The sequence below is a fragment of the Hibiscus syriacus genome, unplaced genomic scaffold, assembly GCF_006381635.1.
Source record: "Hibiscus syriacus cultivar Baekdansim isolate YM2019G1 unplaced genomic scaffold, ASM638163v2 tig00110279_pilon, whole genome shotgun sequence".
NCBI classification, from domain to species: Eukaryota; Viridiplantae; Streptophyta; class Magnoliopsida; order Malvales; family Malvaceae; genus Hibiscus; species Hibiscus syriacus.
Window position 1 is genome coordinate 673,934 of NW_024062659.1, and position 21,046 is coordinate 694,979.

Here is a 21,046-nt window from a genome sequence, read left to right on the forward strand (position 1 = left end):
ACTTATTATAAAATATAATAATTATAATTATAATTATAATTATAGAAAATCACTTTTAATGATTTTTAGAGTATTTTGTAACATTTATAGATTTTTATTAATACATAAACACAATGTTTACCATCATTAATTATTTTTGTATTTATTTCTAAATTTCTTAAGAATATTATATTAACTCATAACAAATAAAAAATAAAAAATATTAATTAAATAATAAGATTTAAAATATGAATGTGATAACTAAGAATAATAACCAAATCTACTGTTGACACTGCCTTTCGGACCCTCCTTAAATTTCCCACATCTAACTGTTCGGCATCAAACCATTTTCCACGACATTTACCCAAATTATGTAATAATTAAAAGGAATCTACCACACAAAGTTTCATTCCCAGTTGGTAAGCTAAGATAAAATATGGTTTTTCCATCTTTGAATTGTCTGTAAAAAAAAAAGAAAAATACCATTTTTTTAAGTAACTGTGATGTTGGTGATATTTGGTGTTGTAACGGAGATTAACGGGAAAAACGGTGTGTTATAGCCACGATCAACCGTTACCCGTTAAATTGCAGCCGTTATCGGCCATTATGGGTGTGATTCCGTTTCACACCGTGATTTCGGCTGATATCGATAACGGGAGCCATCGATTCCGCGATATAACGGTCGTTATACCGTTACACGACCGTTTTTTGAATCCCCGATCAGGACATCAAAGTAAAAGTTCCATGAAAAGAATCATGAGGATTTTGCAGACTAAATTCGGATAAATTTGGATGAAAGAAGGTCCTGAACCTAATTTGTGTGCTAAATTCCAACGATACCAGCAAAAGATTTGTATAAAAGTAGAAGCACACAGGAATGTAATTGTAGTTAGAGCAATTATATGGAAAATAAATAGCTCACATGATATTGTAGTTAGAAGCACACATCAAAAATGACATTTATCACTAAAATCATTCAACAAATTTGTGAAGAAATCACTTGAAATATTGTAAAGTAGGGTCTTTAGTAATGAATAATTGGAGATATTAGTCAAAAAGGTCCCAATCTAATTATTGTTATATAATTATCAGAATCGGTGGAAAGGATAATCACTACAACAGTGCTTCGTTGACGGACGACTTTTGTCCCAACTGCAAGAATTTAGGCCATGCAGTATATTATCCATGCAAGTTGATAATTGGCTGTAAAAAGTGCGAAGCTTCTTTGCCTATAAATACTCTTTCTCAATTGCCAGCGAACAATCATAAACCTTTAGCTTCTTCTCTTTGCTGCTTTTACGACAATGGAGGGGACTTGTTTCAACCAAAGTGTCATCTTTGTTACCCTATTATTGCTAGCCACGGTTGCCAATTTGGTGGAAGGGCAGGGGACTCGAGTCGGGTTCTACTCGAGCTCATGTCCCCAAGTCGAGTCGATCGTTACGTCAACGGTTCGATCTCATTTTAGGTCCGATCCCACCGTCGCTGCCGCACTGCTCCGACTGCATTTCCACGACTGCTTCGTCCAAGGGTGCGACGGTTCGATCCTTATCGATGGGACTAATACCGAGAAAACCGCCGTACCGAACCGATCGTTGAGGGGATACGAAGTCATCGATGATGCCAAGACTCAGCTCGAATCTAGATGCCCTGGGGTTGTCTCGTGTGCCGATATTCTAGCTCTCGCGGCCCGTGATTCCGTAGTTGTGGTAAAAAAAAAATTACAATTCGTTTGGATGTAAATCCGTGATAAAATTGTTTCGGTTTCGAGTCATTAACGATTGTTGCTAACAATGTACGCAGACCGGTGGTGCTAGTTGGGCAGTGCCTACAGGGCGCCGAGATGGAACGGTTTCACGGGCATCGGACGCCGCCAATTTGCCGGGCTTCCGTGATACCGTTGATGTACAAAAGCGAAAATTTTTAGACAAGGGTCTCAACACTCAAGATCTTGTCGCCCTTGTCGGTAAGCAATTGTTCCGATCAACTATATTAAACCTATATCGATAAGTGGTAGGCAGTTTGATATTGTTTAAACAATGTCTGAGTTCGAGTATTTATATATATAGAAAATTTATGTTTGAAGATTCACTCACCAAAATCAAGTGTAAAACGCGAGTCAGTCCAGATTAATCAAGACAAAATCTTAAAATCGAAAGAAAAAAAAAAAACTCATGTTGATAAGTATTGTAAAGTCTTAGAGTGTTTAGACACTCATGATCTCGTCACACTTATTCAAACCTTAGTCCTCTTATTTTTTTATTTTTGCTTATATTTTGTTCTCGAATTTAAATACTTACTCTGTCGTTATTGTGCATATAACTTACACTCCAAGTCTTAACTACAGGAGGACACACAGTTGGAACCAGTGCCTGCCAATTATTCAGTTACAGGCTCTACAACTTCACCTCAAGCGGACCGGATCCTTCGATCAATCCCACATTCGTCCCCCAGCTTCAAGCGCTTTGCCCTCAGAACGGTGACGGGTCACGAAGGGTTGGGCTGGACACCGGCAGTGCCAACAGATTCGACACTTCGTACTTTGCGAACTTGAGGGACGGCAGGGGAATACTCGAATCCGATCAGAGATTATGGACCGACGATTCTACCAGGACGGTCGTGCAACGTTTCTTGGGCGTCAGAGGCTTGACCTTCAACGTCGAATTCGGAAGATCCATGGTGAAGATGAGCAACGTCGAAGTGAAAACGGGAACTGCTGGTGAAATCCGCAGAGTTTGCTCTAGAATTAATTAGCTGAAGCATAATCATAGAGCTATAAGCATGAGTAAATTAATATTAAATTCACCAAGGACTCTATTTTAAGCATGAGTAAATTACATAATTTGTTACTAAATTTTATTCTTTCTCTTATTTCATTCACTGTACTTTTATTTTTTTTTCAATTTATTCACTAAACTTACGAATTGATCATGTTTTTGTCACTCTTAATTATTTTATTATTATTATTTTATGACATAATATTTTTATTATTATGTAATATAAAAACAATTCAAAATAAATAATAAAATAATATCCCTAACCCTATCCCTTTATCTTCTTCATCACAATCCCAACGACTGTAACCTCTTCTCGTCAACGTCGATCATCGTCGACCTTTGGAATCGACAACTATTTGATCTCAAATTGTACCGAGAGACTGATTTTAACAGTTGAGTATGAATCTGGTGGTTGTTTCACCAAAAAAATGTCTCAAAGCCCATGAATATCAACAGAAACATTTTGGTTTCCTCACTTTCGATCTCCAATTCATGGACTTTGAGGCATATTCCGACAAAATAGAGGTCGTATTCAGACTAAGTGGGTCGAGGTGAAGCGACCCATGAAATTTGGGACCGAACAACTACCATCTACGGTGGTCGACAACAGTCGGTATTTTGGTTTTCTCACTTTTGGTCGGATTCGAAGCATATTCCGACAAAATGAAGGTCAGATTTGGACTCAGAGGGTCGAGATGAAGCGACCGCTGAAATCTTGGACAGAATGACCGCCATATTTAACCTTCGACGTTGGCGTCCAACGCGACGACAGTGACGACCACTTTCTGTTTTTGTTTTATATCTTAAACTATTTTTATATAAATAATAATAAATGTCCCGTCATACCAAAATAATAATAAAATAATTCAAAGTGACCAACATAAACACAATTTGAAGGTTCATTGTGTAAATTAAAAATTAAAAGTACAATGAGTGAAATATAAGAAAGAGAGAAATATGTGTATTTATTTAAGATCAAAATAGTCCTCGCACCGAGTATAAATTTTAGATTTAATTCATTATTTTATTTAAGATGAATCCAAAGTCCAAATAGTTTGGAAGCATAAATACCTGTCAAAAACGCACAACAGACGGGGCAAACTGGCGAACGTGGTCGGAAGCAAGGTAGAGAAGTTAATGGATTTTAAATCTATAATAATCCTCTCTAGATTTCACCAGACCACAGCAAAAACATCAACTGCCCATCTCCATTACAGAAATGTCTTCAACATCTGGAGCTGTACCGGCTAAGAAGTTGGTTGTCGTAGCGGCTGCACCGGCTAAGAAGTCTTGGCTCCCCGGTGTTAGAGGTGGCAGCAACTTGGTTGACCCCGAGTGGCTCGACAGATCGTATGTATTCTTCGATTTTAATTGAATTAATCGATAGAAGTTTAATTGAAATTTAGTTCGGTTTGAAATGATTTAAAAACTGCTAAATAGTTCTATTTTGATCTTGATCTTCAAACTGCATGGACTAGCGGATCCACTTTTGTTTTAGGGATCGGTAAATGTCTATTTCGAAATTCTAATTTTTTCTTATAGTTATTAATTTTATTGATCGTGTCCACCTAAAAATTTTATTGTTCGAACTCAAATACAAAATGTTTGCGTTGTTAATATATGTGTACACTTTAAAAAATATTTATGTATCTACCATTGATCATAGGATTCCTAGAGACTACGAATTCGACACATTAGGCCAAGGCAAGGACCCAACTTTCCTCTGATGGCATGAGGAAGTTGAACTGATCCACGGGCGTTAGGCCATGGGTTTTTTTGGCCAAATTGGCCAACTAGGAAAAATATTTAGGATATAGGATTGTCAGAATATTATTTTTGGATCTACGATATTTTCTACAGTACACGGGGAACTCGTCACGTTGAGGTGACAGTTCTGAATGATATTGTTATCATATTTCATGTTTGTTATTTAATTAACTTCTACAAAACTCATTATCTCGAGATGACGAGTTGTTATAGCCTAAAATGCACTTGTTTTCATCTTTTAAATGTGAGGATTTTCAACGGTCATAGTGATATATGACTAAAAAGTTAAGCAAATTGTAATACATTTTGTTTAAAAGAATAACAAATTATAAACATTAAATTAAACCATTAAACATTACATAATGTAGACAAAAACAACGAACCGTGAACATGACATTAAGAAGAAGAAAAAACAACAAACTTAATACATTACGTTAAGGACGTAAATAGAACTAACCTCAAACACACCTTAAACAGTAAATAAAATCATAAACATAGCAGTATTCATTATGGTGTTTTAATCTTCATAATCAGTAGACTCGTCAGAAGTAATATTATGTTCTTCAATTCTCCATGTTTTTTCTTATTGTCGTTCACATACAAATTGGAATCATGCTTCTGGGTCTTCTTCATGGACAATGCTCACGTGCGGTAGCCTTAATATACGGTTAAAAAAGGCGTTACCGATTTTGTTATTATTTGAATAACAAAACCGATAAAAAATTTCCTGAAACATTATTATTTATAGCAGTTTTGTTATTATTGGGCGCTTTACTGGATTTGGTAAAGCGCTACCGGTTTTGTTATTTTTTCTACCAGTTTTGTTATTATTGGACACTTTTACCGGAAATGTTAAAAAAATGATATTTTAGGTAAAAATACTAATGTTTTAGGTATTTTTTACCGGTTTTGTTATTTAAATAATAACAAAATCGGTAGCGCCTTATTTTAGCCTTATATTAAGGTGTCGCACTGTAGAATCCCACATTCTTCATTTATGTTTGTTTCTTCGTCAGGATATTCGAGTTGGAAACAGCATCCGCAATCATACGAGGAAGGTCAAGATCAACGAATTCTACAAAGAAATCGACATTAGACTAAGAATGATAGAAAGATGATCGGTCCGGATTTGTTAGAGAGACTGAGGAGAAGGTTCGGTTGATTCAAGGACGATTGAAGGAAACTTCCAATAGGCAGAGATTGTATGCGGACTTGAAACACAAGCATATTGAGTTTGCCGTGGGAGACAAAGTGTTCCTCAAAGTATCTCCATGGAAGAAAATACTCCGGTTTGGATGCAAAAGAAAGCTGACCCCACATTACATAGAACCTTATGAGGTACTCGAGAGAGTTGGATCAGTGACCAACTAGAGATGTAGCACATCCACAATGTTTTGACAGCCCTATATTCCAAAACTTTTTTTCTTTATTGGCCTATTGGACCAAAAAAAAAAACCTAGGTCATGACCTCCATCGTCAGCATCTTCATAGGCTAAGCTTAGAGTGGCATACCATAGTTCGAGGCCGGAGCTGACCTGATGCAATATCACCATTCTCATTCATCTCACTTCTCTGAACCCAATTCCTCCTCATGGTGTGGGTCGAGATAAAATGATGGGTAAAGTTTTTCAACCCATAATCTCAGTCCATGGAATGGGCTACTTCGTGGTCAAAGAGTGTCAAGAACTTCGTCAACACCATCGGGCAGCAGGGTTATCCGGGAGGCAAGTTCTTTGACCCATTAGGCCTCACAGGAAGCATCGAGAATGGTGAATGCATCCTCGATTACGATGAGCTCGAGAGACTTCATGTAGCTGAGATTAAGCATACTAGGATTGCGATGTTGGCCATGTTGATTTTCAACTTGGAAGCTTGTCAAGGGAAGACACCCCCTCTGTGCTTTTGGGTTGTAATGAAGATGCAATACTACCAAGCTATTGTAGGGAAAATTTATTTACTACCATGTAAATACTAATGTGCATTATGTAATAAAATGATACAACCTAAACAATAATTAATATTGTTGCTCAATTTATCACTTTCGTCCCTGTAGTAGACACAATTTATCACTTTCGTCCCTATCATATTTTCGCATCAATTTAGTACTTGAAGTTGCTCAATTGCATCATTCTATTTCCTACCCCTAACTTAAAACCCTAAACCATAACCTCATAACATATAAACCGTAAGTCTTAAACCTTAAACCTAACTTAGGGCTTATAATTTAAGGTTTTAAGTTAGGAATAGAGTATAAAATAATGCAATTAAACAACTTTGAGGGTTAAATTGATTCGAAAATACGATAGGGGCGAAAATGATAAATTAGTGTAAAATAATTTTCAGGTGACATAACCGATCATATACCGTTTAGATAGTAAAACTACAATAAAAACTTGAAATAAACTAAAGTTTAACAAAGAAAATTACAATTATACAAGAATATAATATTTTTATGGGAAAAGGGTACCTAAGGCCCTTGTACATTTAAAAAAAACAATGTGGCCCTCCACTTTTTTTTGCATTCAATGTGGTCCTCCAAGTCAGAAAAAAAACTCAATGTGGTCCTTTGACCAATGTTTTTCCGTCGTTGAACAACGACTCCGTTACTTTTTGATGACATGGCACGTTAAGCAGGCCAAAATTTTTTTCTCTCAATCTGACCCTCCAACTCAAGAAAATAACTCAATCTGACTCTCTTTGAATTTCTCATATTTTAATCATCATGATTTATTTTATTAATATTTATGTATGGTGTTTATATAATTTATAAACATCATAATTTAAAAGAAAAAAATTATATAATATATATATATATATAGTATAAATAAAAATAGATGACACCTCTTCCCAAAAGGTTTTGATACCCTTAAAAAATAAATTGATCCTATATTTTTAAAGAAATTTATATAATTTTATTTAAATATTATAATTTAAAATCATAACACCATAATTTAAAATCTCTAACTTCACTCTTATGAATGTGATGTTTAGAATAAATTACGTGTTTATTACTTAAACTATCATTTTTAGCTTGTTTTAGTATCTGAATTTTTATTTTTTTCAAAATCATACTTAAAGTTTAGTTTTTGTTTCATTTTACTACCTCGTTCAAAATTTAACGTTAAGTTTTTAAAAAAAATTGAAAGTTTTGGTACTAAAACAGACCAAAATTGATAGTTTAAGTACTAAACGTGTTAAGTTTTTAACGCCGGGGCACTAAAGTGAAATGAAAATTAAATGTTAGATATGGTTTTGAAAAATTAAAAGCTTACTTAGGTACTAAAACGGAGTAAAAATGATATTTTTATTATTCTGAGATCGTGAACATAAATTAGAGTAGCAAAGAAAATCGGCTGAAAATAACAAGCCTCCCCGATTGCGTGGAGAATGGGATACCGGTGATGGCTTGCCGTATACATGCAATTTGCAGCCAAGTTTGCATGGCAAATCGCTGTTTAACGTGGACATAGAGTCAAAATTAATTTAATTCAATGATTACAACTAGTAATACCAATATGACGTTACGAAATTTGAATTTATTATTATTTTTAATTAATCACTGGTATCCGATCTATTGACCGACTAATCCAGATCGAGTACTGCAGAGGTCAAGACGACCCTCCAAACCTAGTTTGCTTCATTCGCAAATGTCAGGATTCGAACCCCTGACATTGTTTAAGAGACCTAGTGTCTCATCCCACTAGACCAACTGGTTATTGATTAAATTTGAATTTATTTGATCGGTGTGGATTTAAAAATAATTTTTAAGCTGAGTAATTATATATATATATTAACAATATAGGTTTAATATAGGATTTTTATATATAAGGTGAGTATAAATAACATTTTAAGGGAGTAAAATCCATAAAATAAATAAATAAATAAATAAATAAATAATCAAAATATTTAAATTTCAAGATAGATACATACCCACTTAATTATGCAGTGGATTCATCACTGTATCTAATTGAATCCAATTGTATTTGTATTATCATTTTAGATTATAAGGTAAATTATGAGTTTAGTGCCTAAACTATCATCGTACCATAGTTAAAAAAACTTAAAATAATCACCATCCATCGTTGAAATTCGAACAATAATAAAATTATTTTTATATTAAATAATAATAATAATAATATCATGTCATGTGAAAATAATAATAAAATATTTCAGAGTGATAAAAACAGGAGCAATTCAATAGTCTAGTGAGTAAATTGAAAAAAAGTGAAAGTATGGTGACTAAAATAGGAGAGAGAGTAAAATTCAGTGAGGAATTGTGTATTTTATCATATATTTATATAATATCATATCAACATCCTCATTAATTTTTAAAGACGGATGATCAAAATAAAAATAAAAATAAAATAATAAGTAGATTACTAAATAAGTAATTTATCTTAGGATAAATTATGCATTTAGTACATAAACTATCATTTTTGCTCCGTTTTAGTATCTAAACTTTTAATTTTTTTTCAAAATCATACCTAAAGTTTAGTTTTTGTTCCATTTTAATACCATTGTTCAAAATTTAACGTTTAATTTCTAAAAAATTGAAAGTTTAGGTACTAAACGGACTAAAACTAATAATTTAGGTACTAAACGTGTTAACTATTTAACTTTGGGATACTAAAATAAATAAATAAACTAAACGTTATGTATATTTTTAAAAAAAAATATGTACTAAAACATATCAAAATTGATAATTTAAATACTAAATGTGTAGTTTACCCTTTATCTTATTATTTAATTTTTCGAAACGATAATTGTATAATTATTTGGGTTTCTTTATATAATACCAAGTAGTCATTATATATAGAAGAAATCCTAAATTTTCAAATTTAGGTATTAATTTCTTTATCTAATTTTCAAACATATGCAGCGTACTAAACACCAATTAGGTGTCACTCACTTTCATTTAGTCAAAAGAACACACTAAGCCCAAGCATTTATGTTTATTAAAATATTAAAACACGTGTTCTTAATTAATAAGATAAGAGTTAAATAATTTAAATATCATATTAAAAAAATTAAATATGTCCGTTATCACACAATCGGATGTCAAAATCTGATCCAGTTAATAGATAAGATGGGCAATTATTGAATACTTTAAAATTCGCATATTCTTTTCAATTTTTCTTAATTTATGTGTTTTAATGCATAAATTTGACTTTTTCTAATTTTTAATATTATTTTTTTTATTTTTCTAACAGATTTTAAATATTTTTTTATTAATTTTAGGTGCTCACAAATGGTAGTATTTATTTTGAAGACTTTCAATCATTTAATAATAAACGTTCAAATACCCTACAACGTTGATGTTTGGACTCGAAATTTTTAAAAATAATAATGATTTTTTAACTACTAAAATCACTTGATTTATGTAAATTTTGAATATTTTTATATGAATATAAGCATCGTTGATGCGGTTTTCGTTACTTGTTTTTCTTTTATTGTGTTTTGGGTAAGTTAAACTATTTCTCATTAAACTTTATTTTCTTCTGTTTTATTCATTTTACTTTTTTTTTTTATTTATTCACTAAACTTTTAAATTGTTCATATTTTAATCAGTAAAAAATATTTTTTTATTATTATTCTATGACATGGAATTGTTTTAATATTATTAAAAATAAAAACAATATAAGTAAATCATAAAATACTATTTTATTATTATTAAATTTAAAAAGATTTAAAATAATCATCGCTCCTCCTGTCCCCTTCTTGTCACCGTCGACCATCATCGGCCTTTGGAACTAGTAGTTGTTTGATCCCAAATTGTAGTGAGATACTCATTTTGACACGTTAAGTTTGAATATGGTGGTTGTTTCACCGGAAAATGTGCCGAAACCCGTGAGTCTATATTGATCCATTTTAGTTTCCTCACTTTCGATCTCTTATTCGTGGAATTTAGAGTATGTTCTGACAAAATTGAGGTTGGATTCAAACTCGATCCATGAAATCTAAGACCAAACAACCATCATCTACGACGGTTGGTGTTTCGGTTTTCTCATTTTTTATCGGATTCGAAGCATGTTCCGACAAAATGGAGGTCGGGTTCGGACTCATGGGTCGAGACAAAGCGGCTAGTGAAATTTGGTACCAAACGACCATCATCTACGACCGTCGACGGTGGAGTCCAACGACAACGAATAGTGGACGATAACCATCTATTTTAATTTTACATTTTAAATTATTTTTATAATTAATAATAATAATAATAACAATAACAAATGTCACATCATACCAAACTAATAATAAAATAATACATAGTAACCAAAATAGGAACAATTCGATAGTTAGTGAATAAAATTTTCTTATCTAAATTAATTTAGATCGAATATTAAAATTCAAAACAAATTTTGTTTTTTTATTTTACTATACTCAATTAAAAAATAAATGTCTAAATTATTTTTAAAAATAAATGCAAGACTTGTGATGATTCATCTTCTTCATTTCTCTTTTCAAATTTTGTAGAGAAACAAACAAAAACAAAGGAAATTTTTCAAAAGTTGATGGATAAACTATGAGAATATTCCCTTTTATTTTTCGATTTGACCGACTTTAGTCACTAATTTAAAAATTAAGGGTACATGATCCATAACATTATCAATTTGTTTAATTTTAGTCTCAAATGTTATCGATCCGTTCGATTTTAATCCCTTAGCCATTAGCTCTCATTCGATTTTAGTCCCTCAACTATGTCACATATTCGCTAAGAGTTAATGGCGGAGGGATTTAAACCAGATGGGCTGATAATGTTAAAGACCATTTACCATTAATTTTTAAATCAGTGACCAAAGTCAAACAGACCCTAAACAAAAGGGACCATTTAATCATTGTTCACGTATAATTTTAGTATTTAATTGTATTTATATTGTTTTAAATTTATGGGTAAATTACACGTTTAGTACCGAAACTATCAGTTTTGACCCATTTTAATATCTAAACTTTCAGTTATTTCAAAACCATACCTAAAGTTTTGTTTTGGTTCATTTTAGTACATTGTCATTAAAAATTTTAGTTTTTGTTTTATTTTAGTACCCCGTCCAAAATTTAACGTTAAGTTTTAGAAAAAATTAAAAGTTTATGTACGAAAACGGACCAAAACTAATAGTTTATGTACTAAACGCGTTAAGCTTTTTACGACGGTGTACTAAAATGAAATGAAAACTAAACTTTAAGTATGTTTTTGAAAAAATTAAAAGTTTAAGTACTAAAACAGACCAAAACTGATAATTTAGGTACTAAATGTGTAGTTTACTCTAAATTTATCCATCTTTCATAACAGATTATAGAGTAGAATGAAAGAAAAAATTGTTTTGAATTCTATAGTTGCCTGAAAAAGATAGAATAAAAACAGCGATGGTGAAAGGGACCTAGGTGGCTTTATTTCTGATAAATTGTTGAAATTCTTATTTTATTTAAAAATAAATTTTATATCACCTAAAGAAAAAATTATAATTTAAGCATGGCTACTGCTTTAAATCCCACTACTAAGAAACCAGAACCACTAATTAACAAAAAAATATTTTTTTCTAAAGCAGACATATTTAAATTAATATCATCTGTGAATATGATATATATATATATATATATATATAAATAATTTTGGGTAAATTATGAGTTTAGTACTTAAACTATTAGTTTTAATCCGTTTTAGTACCTAAACTTCTTTTTTTCAAAACCAAACCTATTTTTTTAGTTTTTGTTTCATTTTAGTGTCCCACCGTTAAAAACTTTAATTTTTTGTTTCATTTTAGTAACCCTGTTCAAAATTTAACGTTAAGTTTTGAAAAGGTTAAAAGTTGAGGTATTAAAACGGACTAAAACTTATAATTTAGATACTAAATGCATAATTTACCCATAATTCTTTGTGGTGGAGAAGCACTTAGGTGATGTGGATTCCACACGTTAAGAATTTAATAACTAAACGTTTAACGAAACCCTAAGAAATCAATGTATTTATCGGTACAAATAATTATAAGATAGTATTTAGTTAGAACTTTTCTTAGATAATTAACGATGGGCACAAATATACCCTACAGAAACGGTTACTCAAACTTGAAACTTTAGAAAGAGTAACGTTTAATCTTTTTTATACATCAAAAAATAACATTTATCACTAAAATCATTCAACAAATTTGTGAAGGAATCACTTGAAATATTGTAAAGTAGGGTCTTTAGTAATGAATAATTGGAGATCATATTAGTCAAAAAGGTCCCAATCTAATTATTGTTATATAATTATCAAAATCGGTGGAAAGGATAATCACTACAACAGTGCTTCGTTGACGGACGACTTTTGTCCCAACTGCAAGAATTTAGGCCATGCAGTATATTATCCATGCAAGTTGATAATTGGCTGTAAAAAGTGCGAAGCTTCTTTGCCTATAAATACTCTTTCTCAATTGCCAACGAACAATCATAAACCTTTAGCATCTTCTCTTTGCTGCTTTTACAACAATGGAGGGGACTTGTTTCAACCAAAGTGTCATGTTTGTTACCCTATTATTGCTAGCCACGGTTGCCAATTTGGTGGAAGGGCAGGGGACTCGAGTCGGGTTTTACTTGAGCTCATGTCCCCAAGTCGAGTCGATCGTTACGTCAACGGTTCGATCTCATTTTAGGTCCGATCCCACCGTCGCTGCCGGACTGCTCCGTATGCATTTCCACGACTGCTTCGTCCAAGGGTGCGACGGTTCGATCCTTATCGATGGGGCTAATACCGAGAAAACCGCCGGACCGAACCTATTGTTGAGGGGATACGAAGTCATCGATGATGCCAAGACTCAGCTCGAATCTAGATGCCCTGGGGTTGTCTCGTGTGCCGATATTCTAGCTCTCGCGGCCCGTGATTCCGTAGTTGTGGTAAAAAAAAAAATCAATTCGTTTGGATGTAAATCCGTGATAAAATTGTTTCGGTTTCGAGTCATTAACGATTGTTGCTAACAATGTACGCAGACCGGTGGTGCTAGTTGGGCAGTGCCTACAGGGCGCCGAGATGGAACGGTTTCACGGGCATCGGACGCCGCCAATTTGCCGGGCTTCCGTGATACCGTTGATGTACAAAAGCAAAAATTTTTAGACAAGGGTCTCAACACTCAAGATCTTGTCGCCCTTGTCGGTAAGCAATTGTTCCGAACAACTATATTAAACCTATATCGATAATTGGCAAGACAACTTGATATTGTTTAAACAATATCTCGAGTTCGATTATTTGTATATGCAGAAAATCTATGTTAGAAGACACATCCACCAAAATTAGGTGTGCGAAACCTTAGAATCGAAAGGAAAAAATTCATGTTGATAAGTATGATAAAGTCAGTGTTCAGACACTCAAGATCTCGTCACACTTATTTAAAACCTTAGTCCTTTTATTTTTTATTATTATTTATATTTTATTCTCGAATGTAATTTCTTACTCCGTCCTTATTGTACATATAACTTACACTCCAAGTCATAACTGCAGGAGGACACACAATTGGAACCAGTGCCTGTCAATTCTTCAGTTACAGGCTCTACAACTTCACCTCAACCGGACCTGATCCTTCGATCAATCCCACATTCGTCCCCCAGCTTCAAGCGCTTTGCCCTCAGAACGGTGACGGGTCACGAAGGATTGGGCTCGACACCGGCAGTGCCAACAGATTCGACAATTCGTACTTTGCGAACTTGAGGGACGGCAGGGGAATACTCGAATCCGATCAGAGATTATGGACCGACGATTCCACCAGGACGGTCGTGCAACGTTTCTTGGGCGTCAGAGGCTTGACCTTCAACGTCGAATTCGGAAGATCCATGGTGAAGATGAGCAACGTCGAAGTGAAAACGGGAACTGCTGGTGAAATCCGCAGAGTTTGCTCTAGAATTAATTAGCTGAAGCACAATCATAGAGCTATAAGGTTATTACACAGTAAAACTTTAAGTCTTGTCGTGTTTTCTCCCAAAACACAGAATCATTTAGGATAAGATTTGTCTTGTCTCTCGTTAAGTTGTAACTTTCTCAACTCTATAAAGTGTTGATTGTGCTATGCATTCTTAAACTACAACTGTTATTTAAGTTTGGTCCTTTAAATTTGAATGTTTAATTTCATCCTTGGATTATGATCTTTGCTTTAAATTAATCTTTAAATTTTTTAATGTTCTAATTTGTCTCCAAAGTCCAAACTATAAATATATGATAATCATGCCCCCTTATTAATAAAATTATTATACAAATTATTAATTGTCATATAAATACTGAAGTATATTATGTAATGTGAGAAAGAAACTAGACTTAATATTAAAATAAGTGTCCAAACTATACCATTTTTTCCGAATAGGTCTCTAAATTATTTTTTGACCTATCCGAGTGCCTAACGTTACAAACGTTACGATTTTAGGTGCCCGGCCATCAACGACATTAAAATATATGCTAAAGGACACATGTCACATTCATGTAATTTTAAAAATTTATTGAAATTAAAAAACATAAAATTATATATATTTTTAAAAAAACTATTTTTTATGAATTTACAAAGAAAGTCCTAAAATTCTAAAATAGCATATTCCAATCCCATTAAGAGTCATCACCGACTGTCATTATTGTTGTCGTCGCCGTTGAACCACACCACTGTCATCGAACCATTACCCCCGTCACTGTCGCCGCCGCCGCCAAACCGATAACCCCTCGTCATCGTTTCCCCTCTCCAAAGACAGCTAAAAAAATATGGGATTAGGGTAACAGATTTGGAGATTTGGGTTAGGGATTTATGTTTAGGGTTTAGAGAGATTGAGACAATAGTAGGAGGGATGGTTAGCGATGGAGGACCGATGATGGGTGGACGGTCGTTCGACGATTCTAAAGGCGGCCGGTGATTGCCGGCGAAGGTTGGTATAGGATTGGAATAAAGAATTATAATACTTGGGGTAGTAGTCCATGTTGTGGGTTTTTATACCCAAAAAAATCAATCTTTTTAGATGAACAAACTAAATACTAATTAAAGACCTTTTTAATTTCATTTTAAATAATAATTTTCTAGACATGCTAGAATATTAATTTGTTTTGAGAATCTTAAAACAGTATAATTTGAATATGTGTACAAATCCATTATTTTCCTACATTGGCTTTTTGCTAGATTTTAATTTTTATTACAACCCAAGAGCACCGAGGGGTGTCTTTCCTTGACCAGCTTCCAAGTAGAAAATCAACATGGCCAACATGACAATCCTAGCATGCTTAATCTCAGCCACCGGAAGTCTCTCGAGATTTTCGTAATCGGGGATGCATTCACCGTTCTCGATGGTTCTCGCGAGGCCTAACGGATCGAAAAACTTGCCTCCCGGGTAACCATGCTGCCCGGTGGCGTTGACGAAGTTCTCGGCACTCTTCGACCACGGAGTGGCCCATTCGACGGATTGAGATTGCGGGTTGAAAAAGTCTACCCATGAGGAGGAGTTGGGTTCCGAGAAGTCAGCCGAATGAGAACAGGGCTATTGCACCCGGGTCTGCCCCGGCCTCTAACCATGGTATGTCACTCCAAGCTTGGCCTATGAAGATTCCGACAACCGCAGTCATGGCCCAACGCCCATGGATCAGCTCAGCTTCCCTATACCATTTTAGGAAAGCTGGGTCCTTGCCTAAACCTAATGGGTCGAATCCGTAGTCTCCAGGTAGCCTACAGTTAATGACAAATACATAAATATTTTTTTTTAGAGCAGATACATATATTAATGACACAAAAAATTTATATATGATTAAATACAAATAAAATTCTAGGATTGACACATTCAATAAAATGAATAAGAAAAAATTTCGAATTTAAGCAGTGTCTACAATTTAAAAATCAAGATCAAAGTAGAACTATTTAACAGTTTTTAAATATTTTTTAACGAATCAAATTTTGATCAAATTTTTTATTGATTAATTCAATTAAAATCGAAAAAAAAAACATATGTTCCATCGAGAGTGAACCACTCGGGGTCAACCAAGTTGCCACCACCTCTAACACCAGGGAACCATGACCTCTTAGCTGGAGCAGCCGCAACGATAACCGACTTCGTCTTTCCGGTTGCAGGGTTGACCACTCCGGCTCCATTACGAGCATCCCAAAGGGCCTGCCTCCTCTTTACTACACACAGAAATGAAGATCCTAAATCATTTATTATTACAGCTCCACATGTTGAAGACATTTTTGTAATGGAAATGAGCAGTTTATGTTTTGATGTTTTAATGTTGTCTGGTGAAATCTAGAGAAGATTATAGGAGGTTATGGATCCCATTAACATCTCCACCTTGCTTCCAACCACGTGGACTTCACCAGTTTGCGTCTTCTGTTTTGTCTTTTAGACAGGTACTTATGATTCCAAATTTAGTTTATAATTTACTAGCACCTATGAACGTGCTTTCTAAACTTCTGGAAGTAGCAGCTTCGGCTCAAATTTTTCGTTTTCACCCTAAGTGCAAATGAATTGGGTTAATTTATTTTGAGCTTTGCGGATGATCTCTTGATCTTTTGCAAGGGTTCTTTGAATTCTGTTGTGGGGATTAAATGTGTCCTTGAGCAGTTTTATAGTTGGTATGGTTTGAAGTTAAATGTTGCCAAGAGTGAGCTTTATGCTTCGGAAATTGGAGGTGCTGCTTTGGATGAAATTCATAGGCTTTAGGAGTTTAAAATTGGTCACCTCTCCATTAGATATCTTGGTGTTCCCTTGATTACAAAGAAATTAACTGAGAAGGATTGTTATCCGCTTATTGAAAGTATTAAGGCCAGGTTGGGGCATTGGTATGGTCTTAATCTTAGTTATGCGGGTCGTATGCAGCTCATTCATACCGTTATTGTTGGTATGGTGAATTTCTGAAGCCGTCAGTTAATCTTGCCTAAATCAGTTATTAGGATTGTTGAGCGGCTCTGTGTCAGGGTTTTTTAAAAGGGCTCTGATCCTTCAGCTACAGGTGCAAAAGTTAGATGGTCCCGGTTTGCTTGCCTAAACCAAAGGGTGGGCGAGGGCTAAAGGATTTTTGTACTTGGAATAAAGCCTACTTGTTCTCCTTGATTAGAAAACTTTTAGCTAGTAAGGGTCTCTTATGGGTTGCATGGATTCAGGTGTATGTTTTGAAGGGTGCTAGCTTATAGCAAATTAGCACCAAACCTCACTTCAGTTGGTGTGTGAGACGGATCCTCAAGGCTAGGGAAGAGGCTTTTCCGTTGTTTGGGGGTGTGACTGACTGGAGTTTGATTACTACTGCCTGGTCCTGGTTGGAGGTAAAATTGGTGTGGTTCCCTCCTCGTGTACCCAAATATGTTGTCATTGCTTGGCTCACCATTTTGGGAAGGCTCTCTACAAATGATCGATTGGTTCGTTGGGGGGGATGCGGTGGATTGTCATTGTGTGTTTTGTGGTCAGCTGGAATCGCGAGACCACTTGTTTTTCTCTGGTCTGTTAAAGGGGGTCTGGGTCTGCACAATATGAAGACTTGGAATAGGGCTTGTTCCTTATTTCTGATTCGTAAGTTGTTGCTGCAGGAGGGATCCCTCTGGATTGTCTAGATTTATGAATATGTCCTTAAAGGGGACTCCTTTTGGCTGCACGTTTGTCCCAACAGTGCAGATGGACTTGGAGGAGCCATCTACATCTCCGTGACTTGGTGACTTCTTTGCCTGATCTTGTTCTTCCTTCGTGTACCTCGGTTGCGAGTACTTGAAAAATTGTAAGGGAACAACGGTCTAAAGTTTTTAAGTAGATTCTGGATGGTGTTAAATTGAAGCTTAAATTTAGAGTGAGACATAGGCAGTTGCTTAGACATGACAATATTTGTGGAAATTGGGGTTTACTTGTATAGGGGCTGGTGAGCTGATCAGCTCTTTGTGTACATGATTGTTTCATTGGTTTGTTGGAATACATAGATGCAAATTCATCGAAAAAAGTAGCACTCTATAGTTAAAGGACTATTTACGTACTTTACCCCAAAGAAATTGACCCAAACTTTTTAAAAAATTATATAATTTTGCAAGAATTGAGCGACCTCAATAATTAAGGAATTGTTGTTATTCCTTAAGGTCTCAATTTCGAGCAACATGCATGCAGGAGTACGAGCGTTTAATGTCAAACGGTTGAGAGTCTTTGAACAAATACTACCTTGTATTTCACCAATTAATCAAAAAATATAATTTTATTTAAATATTTTTAAGGGTGTGTATTTTTGGATACGAATATATACGATCCGAAATTTTGGATAGCAAAAAATTTAGTCACTAAAATTGCGATATGTATCCATCCGAAAAATCCATATATTTGAATTTTTGGATTGGATATCTGAATATCCGATCTGAATATAAACTCTAATTTGATAAAAATAAATTTAATATTTAATATTTTGTAACATTATACAATATATTTTATACCTCTACTATATATTTATCAATATATAATTGAATAGTTTTAAAATAAATATTTAATATCTTATTTAAAGGCTTGTAAAATAAATAATTGAAAATTTCGAAGAAGAAGAAAATTCAGGCTAGTTGGAGGAAGAGGCTAGTAGTTTTGTCTTACGATAACTTAATTTAAGGCTAAGGAACGAAAAAAATGGGGGCGACCAAAAATGTTATAAAAATCATATCCCCAACCGAAAATATTATAAAAAAAGGTTTTCGACTGGAAAATATTAAGAAAAAAATTAACATTTTAGGTTGCGCCCAACCGAAAATATTATGATTTTTATAATATTTTTGATCACGTATTTCCTCGGCCTTAAATTAGGTTGTCTTTCCTTATACATCTCCGGAAGAGGCGCTAAGGTCGAGTGTTGGAGGAATAGGGGGTGGGGGTTGGATCTGTTGGGCTTGAATAAATTCATCAAAGGCCAAATTGTTTTCCGGATTTTTGTATAATCCGAAATTAACATTTTATCGATCCTTATCCAATTCGATTATCTGATTTTTTTATGGATATCAAATCCGAATTATTCTAAAATTAAAAAAAATCAGATGTCGTTGCGGACTATAAATCGTTCAATTAGAACATATTCTTATGACTCTTAATTTCATTCTTCTACGCATTGAAGGGATAAAATCAAACAATAAAAATAGTTAAATAGTGTAATTTGGTTTGGACCAAATCGAATTAAAGTTAAAACATGGTTCAATTGGATGATTAACCAAAACATGTTCCATTATGGGATTTTATGCTAATGTTAGAAACAATAAAATAAAATACAACTTTTTTTCCTCCTTTTTTTTCTCTTAAAAAAAGAAAAAGGATAAATTACAACTTTCATCACTAAAACTTACTCTCTCTCCTATTTTGCTCGCTAAACTTAAAAACTTTTCAATTTTCTCAATGAATTTAATATGTTGGATTTTTTTGTTACTCTGATGTTAAATAGTTAATGGTGTTAAAGCGGAGCTGTTTTAAAAATAGCATTTTTTTACCAAAATGATGTCGTTTTGCATTTGTATAATAACCCATTTATAACGTTGTTAGTGAGGAAACGGCCAAGTGACTAAATAAACTCAATGTATTAAGTTTAGTGAGAAAATTAAAAAGATTTAAAATACAATAAGTGAAATAGGAGAGAAAGTATAATTTAGTTGTCAAATTTATAATTTACCCAAAGAAAAATAACCGTGAAGTCACGTGAGCCTGAGCATCCATTTCCATGCTAACAAGTCAAAAGAACATTCATGTATTTTAATACGTACAATATAACAACGGACCGGTCACATGACGTACTGTCCGAAACAGTGGCAACTTGCGCTCTCAAAACTCTTCCACGCGCTCATAACACCACGCGTTTCACGTGCGGAAACCCATATATTATTGTTTTTGGGTAAAGTATACTAATGGTCTCTCTACTATAGTGCACTATTTTATTAATTCACTTAACTATTAAAAGTTATAAAATGGTCACTCGACAATTCATTATGTTCCAAACTCGTAATTTTCTGTTAAAAATTTGGCAGTATTCTGAGCTGAACGTTAACTTGGCGACTGTGATATAATAAAACTGATCTCAGAATCTCAAACGACCAGCATATCTCAGTTATCATGTTAACGTAGAACTTAGATAATCGTCAATTTTTAACAAAAAATGACGAGTTTAGAACATAATAAATAATCGGGTGATCATTTTACAACTGTTAATAGTCAAAGAACTTAAGAAAGTAACATTCTATAGTCAGATGACCATTTTATAACTTTTAATAGTCAAGAGATTTAATAAAATAATAACTATTGGGACTATTTGTGTATTTTACCCTGATTTTTTGAACTTACACAATATTTTGTATTTTATAAACTTAATCATTAAAATGATATATCATATATTTATATATTATTAAAATATCATGTTATATTTTAAATTAATATCACATATTTTAATGGAATCCATCTCATGGAATTAATATCTTTTTCTCCATTGTTACAATTATAATAATGGTGCTCGTTTTTAAATGCAAATGAACTAAAATCCACTGTGTTATAGTACAGGGACTTAAATGGTATTTTTACCTCAAACATTTGGCTGAAAAACTATAGTAACGCCG

General features: G+C 33.7%; 2 protein-coding genes and 2 pseudogenes across 2 annotated transcripts; 3 read left to right on the plus strand and 1 right to left on the minus strand.

Moving 5' to 3' along the window:
- The first annotated feature begins 1,226 nt into the window (after positions 1–1,226).
- Positions 1,227–2,850, plus strand: LOC120115886 (peroxidase N1-like). The gene is made up of 3 exons (XM_039136493.1): positions 1,227–1,688; positions 1,783–1,945; positions 2,327–2,850. The coding sequence occupies exons 1-3, from the start codon at positions 1,284–1,286 to the stop codon at positions 2,731–2,733; spliced, it is 975 nt and encodes a 324-aa protein (XP_038992424.1). The 5' UTR covers positions 1,227–1,283; the 3' UTR covers positions 2,734–2,850.
- A 469-nt stretch (positions 2,851–3,319) lies between these two features.
- On the plus strand, positions 3,320–6,498 carry LOC120115982 (annotated as a pseudogene).
- A 6,432-nt stretch (positions 6,499–12,930) lies between these two features.
- On the plus strand, positions 12,931–14,549 carry LOC120115887 (peroxidase N1-like). The gene is made up of 3 exons (XM_039136494.1): positions 12,931–13,388; positions 13,482–13,644; positions 13,990–14,549. Exons 1-3 carry the CDS (start codon positions 12,984–12,986, stop codon positions 14,394–14,396), a joined length of 975 nt encoding a protein of 324 aa, XP_038992425.1. The 5' UTR covers positions 12,931–12,983; the 3' UTR covers positions 14,397–14,549.
- A 1,101-nt stretch (positions 14,550–15,650) lies between these two features.
- Positions 15,651–16,691, minus strand: LOC120115949 (annotated as a pseudogene).
- Positions 16,692–21,046: the final 4,355 nt, after the last annotated feature.

Excerpts from the sequence above, each read along its gene's own strand:
- LOC120115886 (XM_039136493.1), top strand. The coding sequence starts at position 1,284 with ATGGAGGGGACTTGTTTCAACCAAAGTGTCATCTTTGTTACCCTATTA. Across the intron at positions 1,689-1,782 it reads CCCGTGATTCCGTAGTTGTG|ACCGGTGGTGCTAGTTGGGC; the intron begins GTAAAAAAAAAA and ends CAATGTACGCAG. Across the intron at positions 1,946-2,326 it reads AGATCTTGTCGCCCTTGTCG|GAGGACACACAGTTGGAACC; the intron begins GTAAGCAATTGT and ends TCTTAACTACAG.
- LOC120115887 (XM_039136494.1), top strand. The coding sequence starts at position 12,984 with ATGGAGGGGACTTGTTTCAACCAAAGTGTCATGTTTGTTACCCTATTA. Across the intron at positions 13,389-13,481 it reads CCCGTGATTCCGTAGTTGTG|ACCGGTGGTGCTAGTTGGGC; the intron begins GTAAAAAAAAAA and ends CAATGTACGCAG. Across the intron at positions 13,645-13,989 it reads AGATCTTGTCGCCCTTGTCG|GAGGACACACAATTGGAACC; the intron begins GTAAGCAATTGT and ends TCATAACTGCAG.